This window comes from Megascapheus bottae, chromosome 10, assembly GCF_031878675.1.
Source record: "Megascapheus bottae isolate mThoBot1 chromosome 10, mThoBot2.hap1, whole genome shotgun sequence".
Classification (NCBI taxonomy): domain Eukaryota; kingdom Metazoa; phylum Chordata; class Mammalia; order Rodentia; family Geomyidae; genus Megascapheus; species Megascapheus bottae.
In genome coordinates, this window is record NC_143518.1 from 11,937,379 (window position 1) to 11,961,409 (window position 24,031).

General features: G+C 38.6%; 1 protein-coding gene across 1 annotated transcript in view; it reads right to left on the reverse strand.

The window, feature by feature from the left end:
* Positions 1–24,031, reverse strand: part of Pld5 (phospholipase D family member 5) — a 241,380-nt gene that overhangs the window by 66,099 nt on the left and 151,250 nt on the right. The window contains exon 4 of the mRNA XM_090340203.1: positions 19,407–19,518. Within this exon, the coding sequence (XP_090196329.1) occupies positions 19,407–19,518 (112 nt within the window). The remainder of the gene's footprint in view (positions 1–19,406; positions 19,519–24,031) is intronic.

Here is a 24,031-nt window from a genome sequence, read left to right on the forward strand (position 1 = left end):
TGGTTTTTATTTGCTTGTTCTTAATGTAAGCAACAATTACTCAAGCTTTACCAAAATGTGGGCTTGCAAATTTGACCAAGTCGCTCAGACTATCATTAAAACAAAACAATAAAAAAAAATCTACTAAGAACTGAATTTGACCAACTGTTTAATTAGTGTGTGGTACTACCACTGTCAAGCCTTTAAGGATAGCTGCTTAAACTACTATTACAATCTCTCATAAAAAGCATTAGTCCTATCAGTGCAAGGGCATTTTTGCTAAAGTTTCTAAAGGAACAGACTTACATGCATACAGTTAATGAGCTAATCTCTTGTGTTCTCAGCTGTTCAGCATTAATGAAGGGAATATATTCTGGTGGCACACTTTATTGTCAGAATCATCACTCCCAAGCATTCATAGCATTGCTGGCATAAGAATACATGCCAGATGTATCTAGAAAGAAGGAATGTGATTACACCGACAACCTCTGACTCTTGGGAAACAGTGAATGAAGCTTATGGGCACCCAGCTGCAGGAGGATGGATAGCTGTGTGGCTAGGATGTAATCTGATGGGACCAAGGTACTCAGAAAGATTTGCTCTGTAAGTGCGGGAGTCTCTTTATCCTAGAAGAATCAGGCCCAGGCTCCTCAGGTAAAACACACAAGAAAGAATGATAGATCCTATAGGTAAAATGGTCAACAGAGCAGATTTTGAAACTTCAAAGCAGTAAATTACCATCCATGATAACTACAAGGAGAACCGCAGCTGGAGTGCACAGGCCCTAGAGACAAAGTGGCTGGCACTGCATGGATCAACTGTGTCTGCTGTCCTTGAAGACAGTGTCCAAGCACAGCCATGAAGGAGAACCACAAACTGTGTGATGTCATACAACAAAAACTTATTCTGTCTTAGTTCTACAAGTTAGCAGTCCAAAATTGGGCTAAAGGTACAGCTCAATGGTAGAGTGTTTGACTAGCACGCATGCAGTCTTGGGTGTTCACTCCCTAGCAATACCAGAAGGAAACAACCATAGAAAAATACAAAATCAAGTTATCAGGAGGGCCTGGCTTCTTCTGAAACCCATGTGTCTATCCTGGCCTCTGCAGGCTTTTGTTGGGCAGTTTAGTTTGATGTGCTTTGGCTTGTAGCAGCTCACTCCTAATTCTAAATATGCTTGCAATCATCTATCTTCAATGAAGATCAATTCTGTGCTATTAGGAAACACAATTCAAATTCATCTGGCTATACTGTTGTTATTGTTGTTGTTGGTTGTGGGGTTTGAACTCAGGGCCTGGGCATTGTCCCTGAGCATGTTTTGCTCAAGGCTAGCATGCTACCACTTTGAACCACAGCACCGCTTTTGGTTTTCTGATGGTTAGTTGGAGATTAGAGTCTCATGGAATTACTTGCCAAGGATGCCTTTGAATCTGGGATCCTCAGATCTCAGCCTCCTGAGTAACTAAGATTACAAATGTGAGCCACTGGTACCCAGAATACACACACACACACACACACACACACACACACACACACACACACACACACACCCCAGTATGAAAGGAAGGGCTTTTGTCTCTGGGAAGGGGAAGAAGAGAATGAAGGTGACTTTGGTGTTAGCACCAGAATCCACCTTCAGTCAGTCATATTATCCATATTATCCTCCCTTTCAAATCCTTTTTTAACTAATTCAGCTTGAACTCTTTAGATATTCACGACCCCTTTCCTCTTGACCTGGGACTCAGTTGTTACTTTGCATTGTCTACATATTGATTTGCTTAGAGTCCCCATCTCTTCTAGTTAGATCCTTTGCAACCCCTGCCCACTGGCCCCCTAGGCCCATATATTGACCTCTTTATCTCTATCGCATTTTAATGCATGTACATTTCATTAAAACGAGCAGGTTACAGTGTCTTGTAATTTGAGTTTGGAGCTTGCGGGTCTCTGTGGCTTCTGTAAGTATTTACTTGTATTTAAAGTTATTATTTTACAATGGAAAAGTGCTTTTCCTTTGGTAAAAGTTCATTAAGTAGGTGAGGAGTTTAGCCTAATAGTAGAGTGCTTGCCTGCATGCAGGAAGACCTGGGTTCAATTTCTCGGTACCACATACATAGAAAAAAGCCAGTAATGGTGCTGTGGCTCAAGTGGTAGAGCTCTAGCCTTGAGAAAGCCCAAGGATAATGCCCAGGTCCCGAGTTCAAGGCCCAAGACTGGCAAAAAAAGTCATCAAGTAATGAATAACCGAATGCTGTTCTTTGTAAAGTAGGGATAAAAGATCTAAAGTGATTAATATTCAGACACAGAGTTGCATAAACAGGGCAAATGATAAACAAGGGAAATTTATTTCTGGCAGTTATAGAGGGTGAAAAGTAAGATCAAAACATTGGCAGTTCAGAATCTTCTAAGAATTGTCTTTCTGTTCATAGATGTACCTTCTCACTGTATCCTCACATATTGGAAGTTTAGGGGTTATTCTAGTGTACATTTCTATTTCTTCTTTCCTTTGTTCCCCCTTTCAGCTGGTCTAGAACATACAACGTAACCCAGGCTAGTTTGAAACCCAAACTTCTTTCCTTCCCTCCTTCCTTCCTTCCCTCCCTCCCTCCTTCCTTCCTTCCTTCCTTCCTTCCTTCCTTCCTTCCTTCCTTCCTTCCTTCCTTCTTTCCTTCTCTTCCCCCATTCTTTCATTTCTTCTATCCCAGGGTTTGAAGTGAGGGCTTTGCGCTTGCTAGGTAGGTATACTAGGTACATTGCCACATAAGTCATACTTCTATCCCTTTTGTTCTCTTGTTATTTTTGAGAAGGGTCTCACTTTTTGCTACAGTAGGTGTGGACTGTAATCTTCTGATTTAGTTTTCATTCTGTAGTTGTGAAGATAGGAAGATAGATGCAGTTGAGACAGTCGAGCATGTGTGTCTTGATAACATTTCTATATAGCTGGTCTAGTGCTTCAGTCTTCTTAATCTCTACTTTCCATGTAGCTAGAGTGACAAATATGTACCACTCTGCCAAAAAAATTGATTCAGATGGATATCTCATGAACTTTTCTTTTTTTAAGTTTGATTTTATTGTAGGGAGATGTATAGAGGAGTTACAGTTACATTCGTAAGGAGGTGAGTACATACTTCTTGATTAAACTTTCTTTTCTAGGGTAGCCACAAATTGAAATCTATCTAGTATTTGCCTCCTCATCAACTAGTTTTTTAATAAGTTTTGACAAATTTTTAAAAGTTTCAGATGCTGGGGGCAGTGGCTCACATCTGTAATCCTAGCTACTCAGGAAGCTGAAATCTGAGAATCAACGTTCAAAGACAGCCTGGACACAAAAGGCCCTGAGATTCTTATCTCCAATTAACCTCTAAAAAACAGAAAGTGGGGCTTGGCTCAAGGGTAGGACAGTAGCCTTGAGATGAAGATCTCAGGGACAGCGCCTAGGCCAAGTTCAAGCCCCATAACCGCCCTCCCCCCAAAAAATAAGTTTCAGCTTTTTATGGCTTTAACAAAACAATATCATATGCATGTATAATTTTAGGAGTCCCACAATCTTTATGTGCATACTTTATTAATTGACTAAAATTATTCAATTTTGGTCCAAAAGCTCATTGCAAAGAGCTAGTTGCACCAATTACATGACAGCATGATTTGAAATTTGAAGATTTGAAATAAAAACCCTTTATAAATAATCATCATAATGACAAAAAGAAAAAGTGTTCTATGGTTAAAAAAAGAGAGGAAAAAAAATAAAGCTCCACATTTCTCATGTATGTTCACGATGAAAATTGACAGATTCTACCCTAAATTTATTTCCAGGGAAACACCCAGCTTTAAAAAAAACTTTATGAGTAAAAAAAAACTCTGACACTTAAACATAAATAATATGCATAAGTAAATTGTAAAGCACAGAACTATAATAGATACTTGGAAACTTCCTATCTTCCTAAGAACTAGCATTATCTTACAAATATGGTGAAAGTAATGTTTCTCAGGTGGGGCTGATTCAGTCATCCACTCTTTGCCACTCCTAGGGAACATGTGGCAGTGTCTGGGATATTTCTTATTTATGAGAACTATCAGGGGAATGCTATAAATATCAGTAGGCAATGGCTTACCAGCTACAACAACCACATGGCTTTTGTTGACCACATCACAGGGAAGAAATAGAACTCTTTGAAACATTTACAAATATACTTGAAAAGAATAATCTAGTAATAAAACAATTACCCTAGTGCGGATCAGCAATGTGACACAAGAGCTCTTAAATGGAAGGCTTGGTTGCCAAAAAAAGTTTTCCTCCTAAGAAGTTATTTTTCTGACTATGACACAATGACAGAAAGCAGCAGAGGAAGATTCTTTTTTTTTTTTTTTGCCAGTCCTGGGCCTTGAACTCAGGGCCTGAGCACTGTTCTTGGCCTTTCTCAAGGATAGAGCTCTGTCACTTGAGCCACAGCCCCACTTTTGGCTTTTTTTCTACGTATGTGTACCACTGAGGAACCTGGGTCTTTGTGCATGCTAGGCAAGCACTCTATCACTAGGCCACACTCCTGGCCGCAATATTCTTTTTTTTTTTTTTTTGCATTTTTTTATTGTAATTAGTAAAAGGGTTACATGATATTTGCCAGATAGAAGGTACATTAATTCACATACATTGATACCCTTTCACATGTCTTGGTACCCATTTCCCTCTCCCCCACCCCCCACCCATCTTGGTTTTCCCCCCTTCCCTATCAAATTTCAAATAACCAAATACAAATAGATTCAATATATCAGATAACAAAGTGAGATAGTATAACAATATGAGATGACCAAGGGACAGCAAAGGAGATGAGAGACAACATAGTACATTAAGGACAACAATCATTCGTTATATGGCTTTTGTTTCGATATCCTGGAAGTCCTTTCAATTAGCTTCATACTATATGGCCTTATGTATCTAGATTTTGCTCTATTGCAGATCTCTGCTAGTAGAGCCCAAGGCTTCTACTGATTATGACGAATGAGGGAAACCATTGAGCCTAAGTTCATTTGAGTCTGGCTTACTTCACTTAATATGATTTTTTTCTAAGTCTTTCCATTTCCTAACAAATGGGGCGATGTCATTCTTTCTGACAGCAGCATAGAATTCCATTGTGTACAAATACCACAACTTGTTGATCCACTCATCAACTGAGGGACATCTAGGTTGGTTCCATATCTTTGCTATGGTGAATAGTGCTGCAATGAACATTGTTGTGCTAGTGGATTTAGTATGCCCTTGTTTCTGGATGATTGGGTAAATGCCAAGTAGTGGAATTGCTGGGTCATAGGGGAGTTCTATGTTTAGCCTTTTGAGGCACTGCCACACTGCTTTCCATAGTGGTTGAATGAGTTTGCACTCCCACCAACAGTGTAGTAGTGATCCCTCCTGGCCACATCCCCTCCAGCATCTGTTATTATTCGTTTTTCTGATCCTGGCCATTCTAACTGGAGTGAGGTGGAATCTTAGAGTTGTTTTGATTTGCATTTCTTTTATGACCAGAGATGTTGAGCATTCCTTCATGTGTCTATAGGCCATTTTTGTTTCTTCTTCAGAGAAGATTCTCTTTAAGTCTTTGGCCCATTTTTTAATGGGATGGTTGTTACTTTGGAGATTAGTTTGGGAGTGATTCAATTTTTTGAGTTGTTGATACATTTTAGATATGAGCTGGCCACAATATTCTTAAAAATTAAAATAAAATCTCCAATAAAAGTTTACTCAAGAAATTGACTGTATGATTGTCAGCACTGAAAATACTTCAAATGAATGAGAACACAAGAGATTAAAATGGTGACTGAAAAGTAGATGTAGGAAGGAACTTGCTGGAGATGCAACGCTCAATGAAAATCTCAAAAGGAAAGAACCTCTCAGAAACAAAAAAAAGGGAACAAAGATGATAAGTGAAATATAAAGGTAAGAAATGATGAAGTCTGAATAAGACGCTTAAAATCCAATTATGGCAATTTAGAGGAAACCACAGAGGGAAAGAAAGAAACATAGAATATATAATGAAGTAAGACTTCTAGGAACTGAAGAATGTTTCTAATTTTTTTGATAATGAAACATTGAAACTCTATTGTTTTGTTTTATTGTTGGGGTGATGTAGAGGGGTTACAGTTACATTCATCAGGTAGTAGATATATTATTTCTTTAACATTGATACCCCTTCCCATGTTTTTCTCTCACTTTCCCTCCCCCACCTGCTCCCACTCGTTTTCTTTCTTTCTTTCTTTCTTTCTTTCTTTCTTTCTTTCTTTCTTTCTTTTTCCTTCCTTCCTTCCAACTTCTCTTTCCCTTCTTTCTTTCTTTTTCCTTCCTTCCTTCTTTTCTTCCAACTTTTCTTTCTTTCTTTCTTTCTTTCTTTCTTTCTTTCTTTCTTTCTTTCTTTCTTTCTTGCGCCAGTCATGGGGCTTGAACTCAGAGACTGAGCACTGTCTTTGGGCATTCTCAAGGCTAGAGCTCTATCACTTAAGCCAGAGTACCACTTTTGGCTTTTTCAGTGTATGTGGTACCAAGGAATTGAACCAGGGTCTTTGTGCATGCTAGCCAAGCACTCTACCACTAGGTCAAACTCCTGGCCTCATTTTCTAATATTCTAAGCCCACTTTATCTTAGTAAGAAATAAAAAAAAAACTTTCCCACACATTATAGAAAAATTTCAGAATAGTAGAAATAGATATTATAAAAGCTTTCAGAAAGGAATGAACAAATACAAATGAAAACAAAGATAAGAATATCTGCTTTAACCTGCAAAAACTAAAGTTGGATCCTTCTTTGTCACCCTGCACTAGAATTAACTCCAAATGGATCAAAGACCTGGAGGTAAAAGCCAACACTCTGAAAACTTTACAAGAAGGAATAGGAGATACACTAGGCCTCCTTGGTACAGGTCAAAACTTTCTTGATAAGGACCAAGAATCACAACAAATCAGAGAAAGGCTGGATAAGTGGGACTGCATTAAACTGCAGAGCTTTTGTATGGCAAAGGACATAGCAAGTAAATTAATTAGGAAGCCTACAGAGTGGGAGAAGATCTTCACCAACCATACAATGGACACAGGCCTCATATCTAAAATATATCAACAGCTCAAAAAATTGAAACACTCCAAAACTAATCTCCAAAGTAACAACAATCATCCCATTAAAAAATGGGCCAACGACTTAAAGAGAGTCTTCTCTGAAGAAGAAACAAAAACGGCCTATAGACACATGAAGAAATGCTCAACATCTCTGGTCATAAAAGAAATGCAAATCAAAACAACGCTAAGATTCTACCTCACTCCAGCTAGAATGGCCAGGATCAAGAAAAGTAATAACAACAGATGCTGGAGGGGATGTGGCCAGGAGGGATCACTACTACACTGTTGGTGGGAGTGCAAACTCATACAACAACTATGGAAAGCAGTATGGCAGTGCCTCAAAAGACTAAACATAGAGCTCCCCTATGATCCAGCAATTCCACTACTTGGCATTTACCCAATCATCCAGAAACAAGGACATGCTAAATTCACCAGCACAACAATGCTCATTGCAGCACTATTTACCATAGCAAAAATATGGAACCAACCTAGATGTCCCTCAGTTGATGATTGGATCAACAAGATGTGGTATTTGTACCACAATGGAATTCTATGCTGCTGTCTGAAAGAAGGACATCGCCCCATTTGTTAGGAAATGGAAAGACTTAGAAAAAAATCATATTAAGTGAAGTAAGCCAGACTCAAATGAACTTAGGCTCAATGGTTTCCCTCATTTGTCATAATCAGTAGAAACCCTGGGCTCTCCTAGCAGAGATTTGCAATAGAGCAAAACCTTGATATATAAGGCCATATAGGATGATGCTAATTGAAAGGACCTCTAGGATATAGAAACATAAGCCATATAATGAATGATTGTTGTTCTTAAGGTACTATGTTATCTCTGATCTCTTTTGCTGTCCCTTGGTTGTCTCATATTGTTACAGTATTTCACTTCGTTACCTGATATATCGGATATATTTGTATTTGGTTATTTGAAATTGGATAGGGAAGGGGGGAAAACAAGATGAGGGTTGGGGGTGGGGGGAGCAAAATGGGGACCAAGACATGAGAAAGGGTATCAATGTATGGGAATTAATGCACCTTGTATCTGGCAAATATCATGTAACCCTTCTATTAATTACAATAAAAATATATGAAAAAAAGAATATCTGCTTTATAAGGATATTTTAACAGTAACAATAAAAACAAGAACATTGCCTGAGGGGAAATAAAGTTGTATTCCTCCCAAGTTAAAATGAAAAATATTTTGTCTTTATAACCACACTAGAAATTCAGGAAATGATAAAAAAAGTTAATGACCCTCCAAAATAACCCTCAAAAAAGTAACAACCTGTCAACAAATGGGCAAAAGACTTAAAGACAGAATTCTCAGGAAGAGAAGTAAGGGGTGGCCAATAGACACATGAAGAAATGCCAGCATCTGTGGCCATAAAAATTCAAATCAAAACAATATTGAGATTCTACCTCACCTAGTTAAAATGAATATTATAAAGAAAATTAGCACTCACAAATACTGGCAGGGAATGGCCCAAAGGGAAACTCTACTGTACTGTTGGTGGGAATGTAAACTCGTTCAACCACTCTGAAAAGGAATATGGAGGTTCCTCAAAAGACAAAACTTAGAGCTTCCTTATAACCCAGTAATCACTCCTGAGAATTTATTGAATAGACCACAAACGGGGCCACACTATATCTACCAGCATAACCATATTCATTGCATCATTGTTTACCATAGCCATGATATGAAATCAATGCAGATGTCCCTTGGTGGATAAATGAATCAAGAAAATATGGTACAGAATAGAATTCTATGCTTCCATCAGAAAGGATGATATTATATCCTTCACTAGGAAAAAAATTACGTTAAGTGAAGAAAGCTAGACCCAAATAAATGTAGGCTGCATGTTTCCCCTCATATGTGGTAACTAGAATGTGTCTATAAATGTATAAATAGGTATGGAAATTTCGCTTAGTGGTAGAGTGCTAGCCTAACATGTATGAAGTCCTGGGTTCGTTTCCTCAGTACCACATAAACAGAACCATCTGGAAGTGGTGCTGTGGATCAAATGGAAGAGTGCTATCCTTGGGCAACAGGAGGTCAGCGACAGTGCCTAGACCCTGAGTTCAAGCTCCAGGATTGGTAAAATAAATACACTGGGACATGATAAATTATAAAGGTCTCTAAACATTCACACGGAGACCAAAGAAGGATATTCATAGGAGTGGATCATGAAGGCTCAATAGCAGTGTGCTTATGATCACATATAATAATACTTTATAAGGGCCAGAAGTTTGGCCTAGTGGTAGAGTGTTTGCCTACCATGCACGAAGACTGGGGTTCGATTCCTTGGTACCACATACACAGAAAAGCCAGAAATGGTGCTGTGGCTCAAGTGGCAGGACACTAGCCTTGAGAAAACCCAAGGACAGTGCTCAGGCCCTCATTCCAAGCCCAGGACTGGCAAATAAATAAATAAATAAATAAATAAAATGAAATAATACTTTATGAAATGAGCTGTAAGAAATGGGAACCAGGTTCTTTGTTGTTATTGCTGCTGTTTTTGTTGTGTCTTCCTTTTGTCTTATTAGTTTACTTACCTTTGGTAGGGTGGGGGAGTACAGAAAAAGTGGAACAAAGGGAACAAATATAGCAATGTACTCACTAGACACTATTTGCAAAATGAACTATACAACTTGTAAATGGGGATGGGAGGGAAAACCTGAGAGAGTGTGTGTATATATATGTATATATATTTGCCAGTCCTGGGCTTGAGCTCAGGGCCTGAGAAAGTCCATGGACTTTCTCAAGGCTAGAGCACTACCACTTGAGCCTCAGCACCACTTCCAGCTTTTTCTATCTATGTGGTACTGATGAATCGAAACCAAGTCTTTGTGCATGCTAGGCAAGCACTCTACTACTAGGCCAAACTCCGGGCCCCAACAATAACATATATTTTTAATGAAAGCTAAAGGGAAAAATGAAAAGAAGGGTGAGTGGGGGAGAAGGAGAGGAAAGGAAGAAGGTAGATCCCAAGTTTCATTCATTAACTCTTGCAAGGGGCTCAGTGCTGGCCTTTTGGTAGGACCTCAATAAACATGAAAAGAAAAAATGTCAGACTTCCTCCTTCAAACTCTACATCTACTCTCAGTAGCTGTGTGTATTTCCTGTTCCTCACTTCTTTCTTTTGCAAACCTGACATGAAAGGAGAAAGGATTTTTAAAAATAGTTGTTGTGGGTTTTGAATGAATTGGTAGCTTGAGGCAGAGCATGAAGGATTGAAAATATGAATCCCTTGTGTTGTTCCCTTCTGTAGCCACTTTCTTCAGTCTTTCCTTGTTTATGTTTTCTTTCTCATTAGCTTATCAACTTTATGAGAGTCACAGTGATATTTTGATTTAGGTACATCTAGAGGCATTTAATAAGTATCTGTTGAATATTTGGATAAATAAAACATTTTATTCACATTTTCCCCCTCAAAATTACCAAGAAATCAAGCAACTTATAATAGATAATCACAGTAAATCAATTGTAATCACAGTAAATCAATTGTAATCACAATAAATCAATTATATACCTGGGAGATGTGTACAGGCTTCTGTTTTTATTTTTTTTCCCCCAATGCTAAGGCTTGAAAGCAAGGCCTGTACACTGTGCTTTAGCTATTTTGCTCAAGGCTGGTACTCTCCACTTCTGCTTTTTGGGAATTCTTACAGACTTGCCTGCTCAAGCTGGCTTTAAGCCACGATAATCAGATCTCAGCTGCCTGAATAGCTAGGATTATAGGGAGAGATACTTGGCTTCAAGTGTTGGCTTTAGGATTAAATTTTTCACGAGAATACTGGTTCATAGAACCCAGCAGAAAACCCATTGTGAAGCCTAACAAAGTCCCCTCATCTTGACTCAATCTGAGAAACTCAGAAGTTTGAAATGAGTAGCATTTCCTAAGCTATCAAATGGAAATGAGGAGCAAAAATAATGTGATAGACAGGATCTGCAGAGAGGGTAAGAAAGAATGAGCGTGGGTTGTGAACAAGACATCTAAAAGCATTCAGACTGCAATCACACAGGGAGGTGGAGAGAAGCCGACATACCCCATGCTCTTCTGGCAGGTGATATTGTCCTATTTCCTTTCAGTGAAGTGTTACTGGGGACAAGTTTCAGTGCCAGTCACTGCATGGCTAGCAGTACAGTGAGTGGAAACAAATGCTTCAGAAAACTCCACTGCATCCTTGCTTGACAGTTGGAGTGGAAAGAAGTATTTGGACCTCGCTTTTGTTTTTCAGTCATACTTTTCATTTTGCAAGCAGATGTGCCAAAGATTGTCATGAATATTCTGGTGTGAATAGGGTCCTTTGTGAATGGGATTAGTGTGTTTATCCAAGAGGCCCTAGCAAATTCTCTCTCCTCTTCTATTGTTTGAGAACACACAGAGAAGGTGTAATCTGTGAATCAAGAAGTGAGTCCTCATTACACACAGAATCTGTTGACACTGTGATCCTTGACATTTTTACTTCTAGAGATCTAAAAAAATGAATTCTCTTGTAGTCTGTAAGCTACCTAAGTGTTGATGCCTATTTGTAATCCCATCACTTGGAAGATAGAGACTGGGAGAATTACCTGTTTAAGAGCCTAGAAGCGGGTACTGGTGCCGCACCCCTGTAACCCTAACTGCTCAGCAGGCTGAGATCTGAGGATCATTTTTCAAAGCCAGTCTGGGCACTAAAATGTCTATGAGACTCTTATCTCCAGTTAACCGCCAGAAATCTGAAAGTGGAATTGTGGCTCAAGGGGTAGGGCGGTAATCTTGAGCTAAAGAGTTCAGGGACAACACCCAGGCCCAGAGATCAAGTCCCACGACTGACCAACAACAACAACAACAACAACAAAACCCAAACCAGACAAAACTGTAAACATGGTGCAGCATTGTCACTGCAAGCCAGGATGCAATAAGACCATTTGCATAAGCATGTTCAGTGCTCTACTATTCACAATAACCAAAGTATAGAAACAGCCTCTATGTCCTTCAATGGATAGATGGATCATGAAAATGATATCATTTGCAAAGACATCGATAGACATGGAAAAATTATGTTAAGTGAGGTTAGGCCCAGAGGCACAAAGGAAGCATGCTTTCTCTCATATGTAGATTTGTAGATGTGAAAGTCAACAGATACAAGGTCACATATCCATGTACATAAATATATTAAATGAGGTATAGATTACGTTGGGAGAATTGAAGTGGTATAACTCCTTAGAACAACTAACTCAAAATCTAACAAATTAAATATCAGGGAGATGGGATGTGAGATGTGTGTGGGTAGTTCAAAGGTATGCAGGTAGACAATGAAGAGAAGAAGTTGGAGGAGAATGCAGTTGTAATATTCAGTGCATATTCTATGGAACTATGAAAACTGAATAGGATTGGTGAGAATGATAAAAGAGTGATATTGATCAAGATACTATGCTGTCATCAGAAAAAAATGACATTGCCTCATTCCTAAGGAAATGGAAAGACTTAGAAAAAAATCATATTAAGTGAAGTAAGCCAGACCCAAAGGAATATAGAATCCATGGTTTCCCTCAATTTTTTTTGGGCCAGTCCTGGGGCTTGAACACAGGGCCTGAGCATTGTCCTTGGGCTTTCTCAAGGCTAGCCCTCTACTGCTTGAGCCACAGCACCACTTCTGGCTTTTTCTATGTATGTGCTACTGAGGAATTATACCCCGGTCTTTGTGCATGCTAGGCAAGCACTCTATTTCTAGGCTAAATTCCCGGCCCCATCCCTCATTTGTAATAATTAGTGTACATTTAGGATTCTCATAGCAGAGGATCACAATATCTCAAAAGCTATGTACATATAGTAATACAGGATGAGATTAAAGGAAATGAAGTCTAATAGATGGAAACAAGAGGTTTATTCTTGTAATTGTTGCTCTTAATACAGTATGCAAAGTTATTTCTTTCCCTCCTTATGGTTAATCTCATGTAGTTACTGTATCTGATGTTACCTGGTATACTGTATATGCATTTATTTGAAATAGGAAAGGGCAGGGGAAAAATAAGATGATTGGGAGGGTGTAGGGGAGGGAAAGGAAGAGAAAAACATGAAAAGGGGTATCAAGGTTTGAGAAGTAATGCAACCAGTACCTGATGAATGTAAGTGTAACCCCTCTATACATTACCCTGACAATAAAATACAATATAAAAGATGCATCATACTCATAAACTGACAAGTTGAATGGTAATCCCTTTGTAAAAGAACTACTTAAGGGTAATGAAAATGTAATGAAAAGAGAAATGCTTCATAGAAGTCCAATCTAAACCAACAGCTTCCAGAAATTACAACCTATCCTAAAAAACAACATTGAATTCTTCATTTTCCCGTATTTCTCAGTTGGCCTAAAGTTTTATGTAAGTTTTGTGATGTCGAAGTCTTTCTAGTGAGTTAATTACTATGAGTGATTTCACCCCAGTATTTGGCAAGAATTACTTTTGCTTCTAGAACAAACAAATAAAACAAAGAAGCCAACAAACCAACCTGCCAACCTTATGCTCGGAAGTCAATAAAATTTAAACACTGTTAAGAGATATAAAGGGAGGTCTGCCCCATGGGAAATCTTTGGTTCTACAATGAAATAAAGCTTCTAAGTAGAATTTTCACAAACTATTCTGCCATAAAGAAATGTACCCTGGGGAAAAAAATCACTTGCTTCCAAAAATAAGGATTCAACTATTGGTGAGGGCAGAGGAGGGTTAAAATAAGCTGATTTCTGTGCATGCTCTTGTGTCTGTGCTTTCTCAATGATAGAATTCTTCCTTCTACAATCCCATCATTAGAAAAATGTAATCCCAGCTGTGAAATCCCCTATACATTAAAACTCATCAAGAAAGAATTTGGATTACAACTAACTGAACTTTCAAGTTGACAGCTTTAAATAAATAGGGAATTCACCAGACTGAAAAGTTATAATTATTTTCTGCAGACATGTAGTGAATAGATGACTCTTCTTCCCATTAAACATGTGCTGCTAAATGATAATCGTGCTGCTCAGGGAATTTTTTTAAACTTTATTTTTCTCAACTTTCTTTTCTCTTTTAAAATCATGGAAAGCAGTGTGATGAATGCCTGTAATATCAACTATTCAGGAATGGAGCCTAGAGGATTGTGGCCTGAGACTGGCCAGCAAAAGAACCCAATCAAATTACTGGGGGAGTGGTTCAAGCAACAGATCTTTTAAAGCTGGATGCCTTGAGTTTAATTCTCAGCATTACAAAAAGAAAGAAAATATAACTAGAAAAAAAATAGTGTGACTAGATCACTTAATTTAAATAAATGACCACATTCCATGATCCAGTATCCTAGACAGTAGGCCCTATTTTGTAAAACATGAGTAACATTTGCACAAATCATATTTTACATTAAGAAAGGTCATTTTATAAGACAACACATAAAATAATTTCTGCAGTTAGCAGAGTGAAAAATAAGGCTTCATGTGCTAATTAGCAAATTAAGTGGGTCTCCCTTCAAGTTCACCGATTAACATCTGCTCTGCAAAAATGGAGTGAGTTTCTTTCAGTAGTCCTCCTCTGCGGTTTCAGCACAGGTTGGTTTTTGTGAGTACAAGTGTTGGCGTGTGGCTAGTGACTGGTGGATTGATGGTATGGACATGAGGCCTGCCAACTGTGCTCATCTTCAACCACAATGCATGGTCACTCAGCACCCTTACAGGCCTGGATTGGCCTCATTCAAATACTTTTTTGGGTGGCTCTTTTCCCATGGATGCTCTCCAAACCAGGGCTCCTGCTTGTGCCAGGACTCTATTCTCTTGGCTTCCGTGTATGCTGGCTTCCTGCCATGGCTCTCCTGTGTTATGCTCCACCCTAAAGCCAGGATTTCAGACAGGCAAAAGCAAAACACATTTCAAAATAAATAAGAATAGTGTTTTTGATTTTGTTACCCTTTGTCTTGTATATAAGTTTATCTGCTTTGGGGATTGGAAGGGGAATCACTGAAATGGTGAGGCAAAGGGCAAAGGATGAACCAATGCAATAGTGACACAAGTTGGAAATGAATTTTACAAAGGTGGGGAGGGTGGATGTGGGGGGACAGCAGGACAAAACAAGGGAGAGCCTAACAATGTTCTACATGAGTCACACTCATTTTCTTCCTTATATAACTGTACATCACTTTACAACAGTAAAAGAATAAATAGTATATCGGGTGCCAGTGGCTCATGCCTGTAATCCTAGCTCTCCAGGAAGCTGAAATCTGAGGATTATGGTTCAAGCCAGCTGGGGCATGAAAGTCGGTGATACTCTTATCTCCAATTAGCTACCAGAAAGCTGGAAGTGGTGCTTCTAGTTCAAAGTGGTAGCGTGCTAGCCTTGAGCTGAAGAGCTCAGAGATATCAGTCAGGCCCAGAATTCAGGCTTCACAACTGACCAAAAGAAAACAAAATAGTGTAAACACATTCCTTAACACAAGTCTTTCCTACATAAGACTTTAGACTGTGTGTCCTATATTTTTTTTTCTAGCTGTTGATTTTAGAGGAGGACTCTATAGGTTCCCACACCTTCTCCAGATCCTCCCACCAGACACTGTCTGCAGACCATCAGCATCCTGGGCAGCTGCTTTTCACTTGCCAGGGATGCCTGATGGCTCCTGCCATGCATGCCAGCTTACTTCTCTGCTGCTACCCAAGGAGTTGCCACAGTTCTTTCAGTGTGTTTGAACTCTAGACTCAGGTTCCTCTCACCCCAGGCCAATACACAACCTTTTCCTATACATTTAGTTACCATTGAATTAAAGCTAAGTAATTCTTCTTATTTATTTTTCTTTAGTTTAAGATGCTCTGTGGTTTCTGTCTCTCCATTGCATGTGGACAGATACATGCTGTTTTAACAAGGATATTCTATTCATGTGCAAGTGTGATCACAAAGCAGTGTCTGATAATAACAATAAAGAATTCTGCAGCTAGTAAAACATTTAATGGTGGAAGCCCTTCAGACTCAGAGTTGTGATCTGTGGTCTGAAACACTAGTTATACTTCCTTCCCACATCTCACATTCTCCACCTCCCACTCTTTCCATTAGCCAGCCACCTGAGTGTTAATGGCAGCAGAAAATTGCAAGTAAAATGCTCTTGTTAGAAAGGGGGCACAGGCTCACACCAGTAAATCTTAGCTGCTCAGGAGGCTGAGATCCAGAAGGTTCAAAAGTAAAGGCAGAAAAGTCCTCAAGACTTCATCTTCAAAATACACAGAAATTGGCTAGAGGCATTGCTCACATGATGCCAGCTATGTGCAAGCAAGCCAAGTAAGATTGTGAGGCTCTTAGTTCAAGCCTGAGTATGGGGAGGGAGTTATTGAAGCTGGTCCTCTTTGGTGTCAGATATATCTACTAGGTACATGGAATGGTGGCCAGGATATGTTATCATCAAATAGGAACTTCCACGATCCAACTAAAAGAATGAGAAGCTTTGGAGAAAATTAATTGCTGGACACGTTTTGTGTAGAAGACCAACAGCTGAGAAGCACCCTTTCAAAGTTGTGTGGGAAAGTGAAACTTTTTCAAGTCATGACATCCTTCTATTTAAAACCGCAGTCACTGAGACTGCTGGCATAAAAGCTGGATACTAAGGCTATGCAAGGTGACAGATGCAATTCAATGTGTAGTTTGATGCCTTCAGATATCTGGAAGGCCTGGCACCAGGCCCCTAGGGAAAGAGGTGGGAATGACAGCAGATTCTGGTTAAAGCTGAGGGCTGGGTGTTGCTAGGCTCTTCCCTAGTGCCTCTGTCTGTGGGTTCACTTTCTTGGAAGCTTGCAGTCAAAGTCAGCTCAGTTGCTCACTACAGCTGCCTCTGGCCAGAAAGCTGATTGCCCTGAAGCACATCAGCTCTTGGATTTTGTGCTGTGTTATGGAATAAATGGTAGTCGTTCAGAATTCCTAACAGACTGAGTGACAAGTACCCATCATCTCCCTGTAACACAGTTGCTCAGTCTTCTTTCCTTTTTTTTTTCTTTTTTCACTGTCGGGATAATGTATAGAGGGGTTACAGTTATATTTGTCAGGTAGAAGGTACATTACTTCTCACACATTGATACCCCTTCTCATGTTTTTGTTCCCATTTCTCTCCCTGAACCCCCTCCCAATCATCTTTCTTCTTCTATTTAAGATTTAAACTTGAGTCAGAGGCTGTGGCTCACACTTATAATTCCAGCTACCAGGAGGCTGAGATCTGAGGATCAAGGTTTGAAGCCAGTCCAGGCAGGAAAGTCTATGAGACTTTTATCTCTAATGAACTACTCAGTGGCTCAAGTGGTGGAGGAATGCTGGACTTGAAGAAAACAATCTCAGGGACAGTGCCCTGAGTTCAAGCCCCAGAACCAGAATGCACGCACACACACACACACACACACACACACACACACACACACACACACACACACAGAGATTTAAATTTGATACTAGAAAATTGTGTATAGTTCGAATAAACCCTGAGGGCCTGATACATGCCATAGAATCTTTGTGTTCTAAGGAGTAGGTTTGAGAATTAACACCAGGCTCTGTAGCACTTCTTTTGTAGGGGCTCAGGAAGGAGTCCTTGGTATACTGAACAGCTATAATGAAAAAGAAGAATGATAAGGAAGTAGAGCTACATATTTACCTGCAATTTCCCAAGTTTTTATACTATTTCTCCTAAAATCAGTGTTTTTTTTTTTCAGTGCCAAAGGATCAAAGCCAGGGCAAGTGGCTCATGCCTGTAATCCTAGCTACTTAGGTGGCTAAGACATAAGTGATCATGGTTTAAAGCCAGACCTGTGGCAGAAAAATCAATGAAACTCTATCTCCAATTACCCATCAGAAAGCAAAGCTGGAGCCATAGTTCAAGTGGATGAACACCAGCCTCAAGGGAGAAAGCTGAGTGTGAAGATCTCCAGAGATCTTCCTCTTCCCTGTGGGGTGGTGGGAATGTACTGTTTTTACTTATGGCTACTCTGGTTAACAGAATCATTTCTATATAAGGCCAAATACAGGGAGTATAAAGAAATCCTTCTCCATGGTCGCAGAGCTTGGATCTAGCAGGAGGCAACAGAAGCTTTGTAGCTTAGCATAAGGTTCTGGCGAAATGCAGTTTCATTAGTTAGTCCTTTTGCCTTTCTACCACCTACAGATGTTTCACCTTAGGTAACTCCCTTAAGTCTCATCTGGGAAAATGAAGGGACAAGATAACAGTCTTCTTATAGCTATTGAGAGAATTAAATGATGTAATAACCAGCATTCAATATTCAATAAGTATTAGCTGTTATTGTCAGCAGAGTCATGGTTGGGTATATTATTTATGCTCTAGTTCAAGTTATTTCATTTGTCAGAGGTCTGTTAATGGTCAGCTACATGTTATTTCCTGGGTTGTTTATGTTTGTCAGAAGGCACACTGCTAAGAAACTTCTCTGTGTCTCTTAGATTAATCTAGGTCTGGAACCAATGCATACCCTGCATTTATAAGTGTTACATCCTTGGTAGTTTCTTAGCTGGCTGTCAGACCTTCATCTCTCATTGAATGGCAAGGGGCCAGAGCCCTTAGATTTCAAGGTGATTCTGTCCTAACTCAAAGATCTCTTTCCTGTCTACCAGTGGTTTGGCAGCTCCATCTATTCCCTGGATGTCGTTGGTCATCCCCAAAGCAGATCTTCTGGCTTCCTCCCAATCAGAATCTCTATTTAGTTTAATTGTCTATGGTTAGTATTCTCTGTAAGCAATTTTTTCTCAATATTGTTAATGATTTGTGATAGTTGGCTCCACTAAACAGCTGTGCTGGATTAATGCAGTCCAAGATGTCAATGAAATGTGGAACATTTAGAAGCAAATATAATGGTCTTGAAATTGACTTAATAATTTGTAAGTGATTTTGATGGCCTTTTTCTAGCCTTGGTAAACTTGGTTTGTGTGTGGGATTTTTGTTTGTTTTGTTTTCTTATCTTCAGAAGTTGGAAAAACGTATGTAAAGAAGGCTGGAGAGGTATTTTCACTTTATATATGAGAAAAAATAAAGATCTGGTATATGTCCTCTTTTATTTTTAATGATGTCACTAAAGTGTTCAGGGAAGAAAGAAAGATGATTCTAGCTAATTATCATTTAATGGGAAGTATATTATTTCATATAAACTAATATGGAAAAATACTATTTGGAAATCCTAATCCTGTTGATTAATTTTGTGTTTCATTCATTCCTACTTTTTTAAAAGGAAAAATAAAAAAATGTAGGATGTGAAATGTACTGATCACAGAGAAATGGTGTTGCATTTTGTGTAAAATTGAAGACACTTAAAAGAGAATCCATGGTAAAGTAGCATATCAGCCTTGGCCTTACCCTTTAATCTCAAGGCTTCTAATACCTTTGAATCAGCTGTCACATCACTCACGAGCTTTATTTCTATATTTTGAGAAGTCAGGTGGAGCAACTTTTCAAAAAGACGTTGACCCTGGAAAAAATCCAGACAAAGAAAATTAAAAAAATGTCATTTTAAACAGGTGTACACAAACACGTTAAAAGTATATTCAATTAAAACTTTGTATTCAATTTATAAAAGGCAAGCACTTCATTTTAGAGATTTATGAAACATTCTCACAGCAGTTTATACAAATAGAGGCAGGAACATAGAGCACATTCTGCCTTTTTGAATATTGTGCCATTTAGCAATCATAATTTTAGATGGTAACAGACCTATTTTTCCTTTAAAGTTAAAATATGTAGGTATATACACATAATAAGGCAGTAAAGAATGTTAAACAGTTTGCATTTTGGTACAGAGGCTTAACTTTTGTGGTTTTTATAGTTTATAAACGCCTTCTCTTTCTCCCTCCTTGTCCTCCTTCGTCTTTGTCTTCGTCTTCTATTCTGTCTCCTCCTCCTCCTCCATCTCCTCCTCCTCCTCCTCCTCCTCCTCCTCCTTTTTTTTTTTTTTTGCCAGTCCTGGGCCTTGAGCTCAAGGCCTGGGCATTATTCCTGAGATTGCAATAGTACCCTGTTTATCTCATTTTATTTGTGTGTGTGTGTGTGTGTGTGTGTGTGTGTGTGTGTGTGTTTTGTGTGTATTTTAATAGATTTCTTCTCCTTACTATAAAAATAAAATCACTTGCTTTTTAATTTAATGTTATTTTATTGTAAAGGTGATGCACAGAGGGGTTGTAGTTCATGTAAGTAAAATAATGAGCATATTTCTTGTCGACCATTGTTACCCCCTCCATTATTTTCTCCCACTTTCCCTCCCCTTCTACTGGCTCCCTTCCCTTCAAGTTGTAAATTCAAACACAGTGTCTTGTGAGTGTCACTGTTGCATTGGTTAACCCTTTGTCCTTTATCTTACCATTTTGTGATTCTCTTTCCTTTCCCCAAATCAGATAAATATGTATACACAGAGTACCAAACTAAAAAAAATGTTATAACAGAATAAATAAAAGGAAAAGAATGGAAGAGAGAAAAATTACCTTTTATACTAAAAAGACACAAAAACCATCTTGTTGCTTTGAGGATTCGTTATTGGGAGAATTAATTTTTGAGTTGTAGGTATATTTTAGATACCTAGTGAAGATCTGCTCCCCATCTGTGGACTTCCTGTTTATCTTGCTGTCTATGTCCTTTGCCATGCAGAAGCTCTGAAGTTTAAGAAATTCCATTTATCTATTGTTTCTTTGATTTGTTGTATTTTGGATCTTTATTTAGGAAGTTTTGACCTGTATGAAATTGCTCTCATGTTTCCCCTATCCCTTCCTGAAAGATTTTCAGGGTATCTGCTCTTACCTTGAGGTCTTCGATACATTTAGAGTTGATTCTGGTGCTGGGTGATGTATAAAGATCTAACATCAGTTTTCTATGTGTGCTTAGCCAATTCTGTCAGTACAATTTATTGAAGAGGCTATCTTTCTCCCAAGTGATTTTGGCTCCCTAATCAAATGGTCTCAGGTCTGTGGGATAATTTCTGGGTCATTGATCCTAAGGCCTGTACATGTGCCAGTCCTGAGCTATATTTTTTATAAGTATGGCTTTATGATAGATTTGGAAGTTTGGTATTGATATTTATCCAGTAGTGTTTTTTTTTCATGCTAAGAACTCTTTACTATTATTCCAAATAAATTTTTGAATTTCTTCTTCTATTTCATTAAATAATGTTGTTAGGATATTGATGGGTATTGCATTGAATTTGTAGATAGCTTTTGACTATCTACATGATGTTAATTCTCCCAGTCCAGGAGCATGGGAGGCTTTTCTGCTTCCTTAAATCTGCTTTCCTTTTTCGAGTTTTAAAAGTTTTCTTTAGGCCGGGAGTTTGGCCTTGTAGTAGAGTGCTTGCCTAACGTACAAAGACCTGGGTTAAATTCCTTGGTACCACATGCATAGAAAAAGCTGGAAGTGGTACTTGGGCTCAAGTGATAGAGCTCTACCCCTGAGAAAGCCCCAGGACAATGTTCAGGCCCTGAGTTCAAGCCCCAGGATTCGCAAAAATATTTTTCATCATAGAAGTTCTTCACATTTTTAGTTAATTCCTAGGTATTTTATTGTTTGTCTAGTTAGTTATTTATTTAATTCAGGCATGAATTCATTGTTTTACACACTTGTTAGGCATGCACTTTCCTGCTAAGCTATGTTTTCTACAAAGCTTGGTGTTAATGATCACCATTAAGTCTTATCTTACCTTGATAAATATGAGTGTTGAGTACTACATAAAAAGAATCTTGTTACCGGACAGATAGGATGGAGCAAATGTGAGTGAAAGTAGCTGTCAGTACTGGGAAATACTTGGCATATCTGGTGAAATACCCTGGTGAGTGGGCCATTATTTTTAAACATATTAAAAATTTTTAATCTTAATTCTATAACACATTTGGCAGCAAATAAGCATTGGCTTTCATCCAACAATCAGTATTTCTGTCTCTGTACTTTAGACTCTCCAAGTTAAAACAAACACCAGAACTCTCACACTTCAAAGAAAACGGAAACGCTGAAGTTTATAAGTAACTTTAAGACTGTTATTAAATGAAGTCTATATTTACTTTTTTTGTCCTCATATATTTTTATTGTAATTAATAGAAGGGTTACATGATATTTGCCAGATAGATGGTGCATTAATTCCCATACATTGATACACTTTCACATATCTTGGTGCCCATTTCCATTCCCCCCACCCTCACCCCTCATCTTGTTTTCCCCCCTTCCCTATTCAATTTCAAATAACCAAATACAAATATATCTGATATATCAGGCAACAAAGTGAGATACTGTAACAATATGAGATAACCAAGGGACAGCAAAAGAGATGACAGATAACATAGTACCTTAAGAACAACAATCATTCATTATATGGCTTATGTTTCTATATCCTACAGGTCCTTTCAATTAGTGTCATACTATATGGCCTTATGTATCAAGATTTTGCTCTATCGCAAATCTCTGCTATAAGAGCCCAAGGTTTCTACTGATTATGGCAAATGAGGGAAACCACTGAGCCTAAGTTCCTTTGAGTCTGGCTTACTTCACTTAATATGATTTTTTCTAAGTCTTTCCATTTCCTAACTAATGGGGAGATGTTGTTCTTTCTGACAGCAGCGTAGATTTCCATTGTGTACAACTACCACATCTTGTTGATTCACTCATCAACTGAGGGACATCTGGGTTGGTTCCATATCTTTGCTATGGTAAATAGTGCTGCAATGAACATTGTTGTGCTAGTGGATTTAGTATGTCCTTGTTTCTGGATGATTGGGTAAATGCCAAGTATTGGACTTGCTGGGTCATAGGGGAGCTCTATGTTTAGCCTTTTGAGGCACTGCCACACTGCTTTCCATAGTGGTTGAATGAGTTTGCACTCCCACCAACAGTGTAGTAGTGATCCCTCCTGGCCACATCCCCTCCAGCATCTGTTGTTATTAGTTTTCTTGATCCTGGCCATTCTAACTGGAATGAGGTGGAATCTTAGCATTGTTTTGATTTGCATTTATTTTATGGCCAGAGATGTTGAGCATTTCTTCATGTGTCTATAGGCCATTTTTGTTTCATCTCCAGAGAAGACTCTCTTTGAGTCTTTGGCCCATTTTTTAATGGGATGGTTGTTCCTTTGGAGATTAGTTTTGGAGTGATTCAATTTTTTGAGCTGTTGATATATTTTAGATATGAGGCCTTTGTCTGTTGTATGGTTGGTGAAGATGTTTTCCCACTCTGTAGGCTTCCTAATTTATTTACTAGCTATGTCCTGTGCTATGGAAGAATCAATATCGTGAAAATGACCATCTTGTCAAGGGCTATCTACAAATTCAATGCAATACCCATCAATATCCCAATGTCATTCTTTAAAGAAATAGAAGAGGCAATCCAAAATTTCATATGGAATAATAAAAGACCCCCGTATAGCAAAAACACTTCTTAGCAGAAAGAACAGCACAGGAGGAATTTCAATACCAAACTTTAGACTATTACAGAGCTATAATTATCAAAACAGCTTGGTACTGGCATAAGAAGAGACCTGAAAACCAATGGAATAGAACTGAGGACCCAGATATTAAACCACAGACCTATGGCCACCTAATCTTTGACAAGGGAGCCAAAAAAAAAATAGAATGGAAGAAAGATAGCCTCTTCAACAAGTTGTTCTGGCAGACTGGTTAAGCACCTGTAGAAAACTAAATTTGGATCCTTCTCTGTCACCCTGTACTAGAATTAACTCCAAATGGGTCAAAGACCTTGAGGTAAAAGCCGACATACTGAAAACTACAAGAAAGAATAGGAGATACACTAGGCCTCCTTGGCACAGGTTGAAACTTTCTTAATAAGGTCCAAGAATCACAACAAATCAGAGAAAGGCTGGATAAGTGGGACTGCATTAACACTGATTTTTACATCATATTTCAAATATCATGTTTAACAAACAAGAATTCAAAAAGGGATATTATTTACTTTAAATATGGGCAGATTATTTAAATCACAGAATCTTAAAACTGATT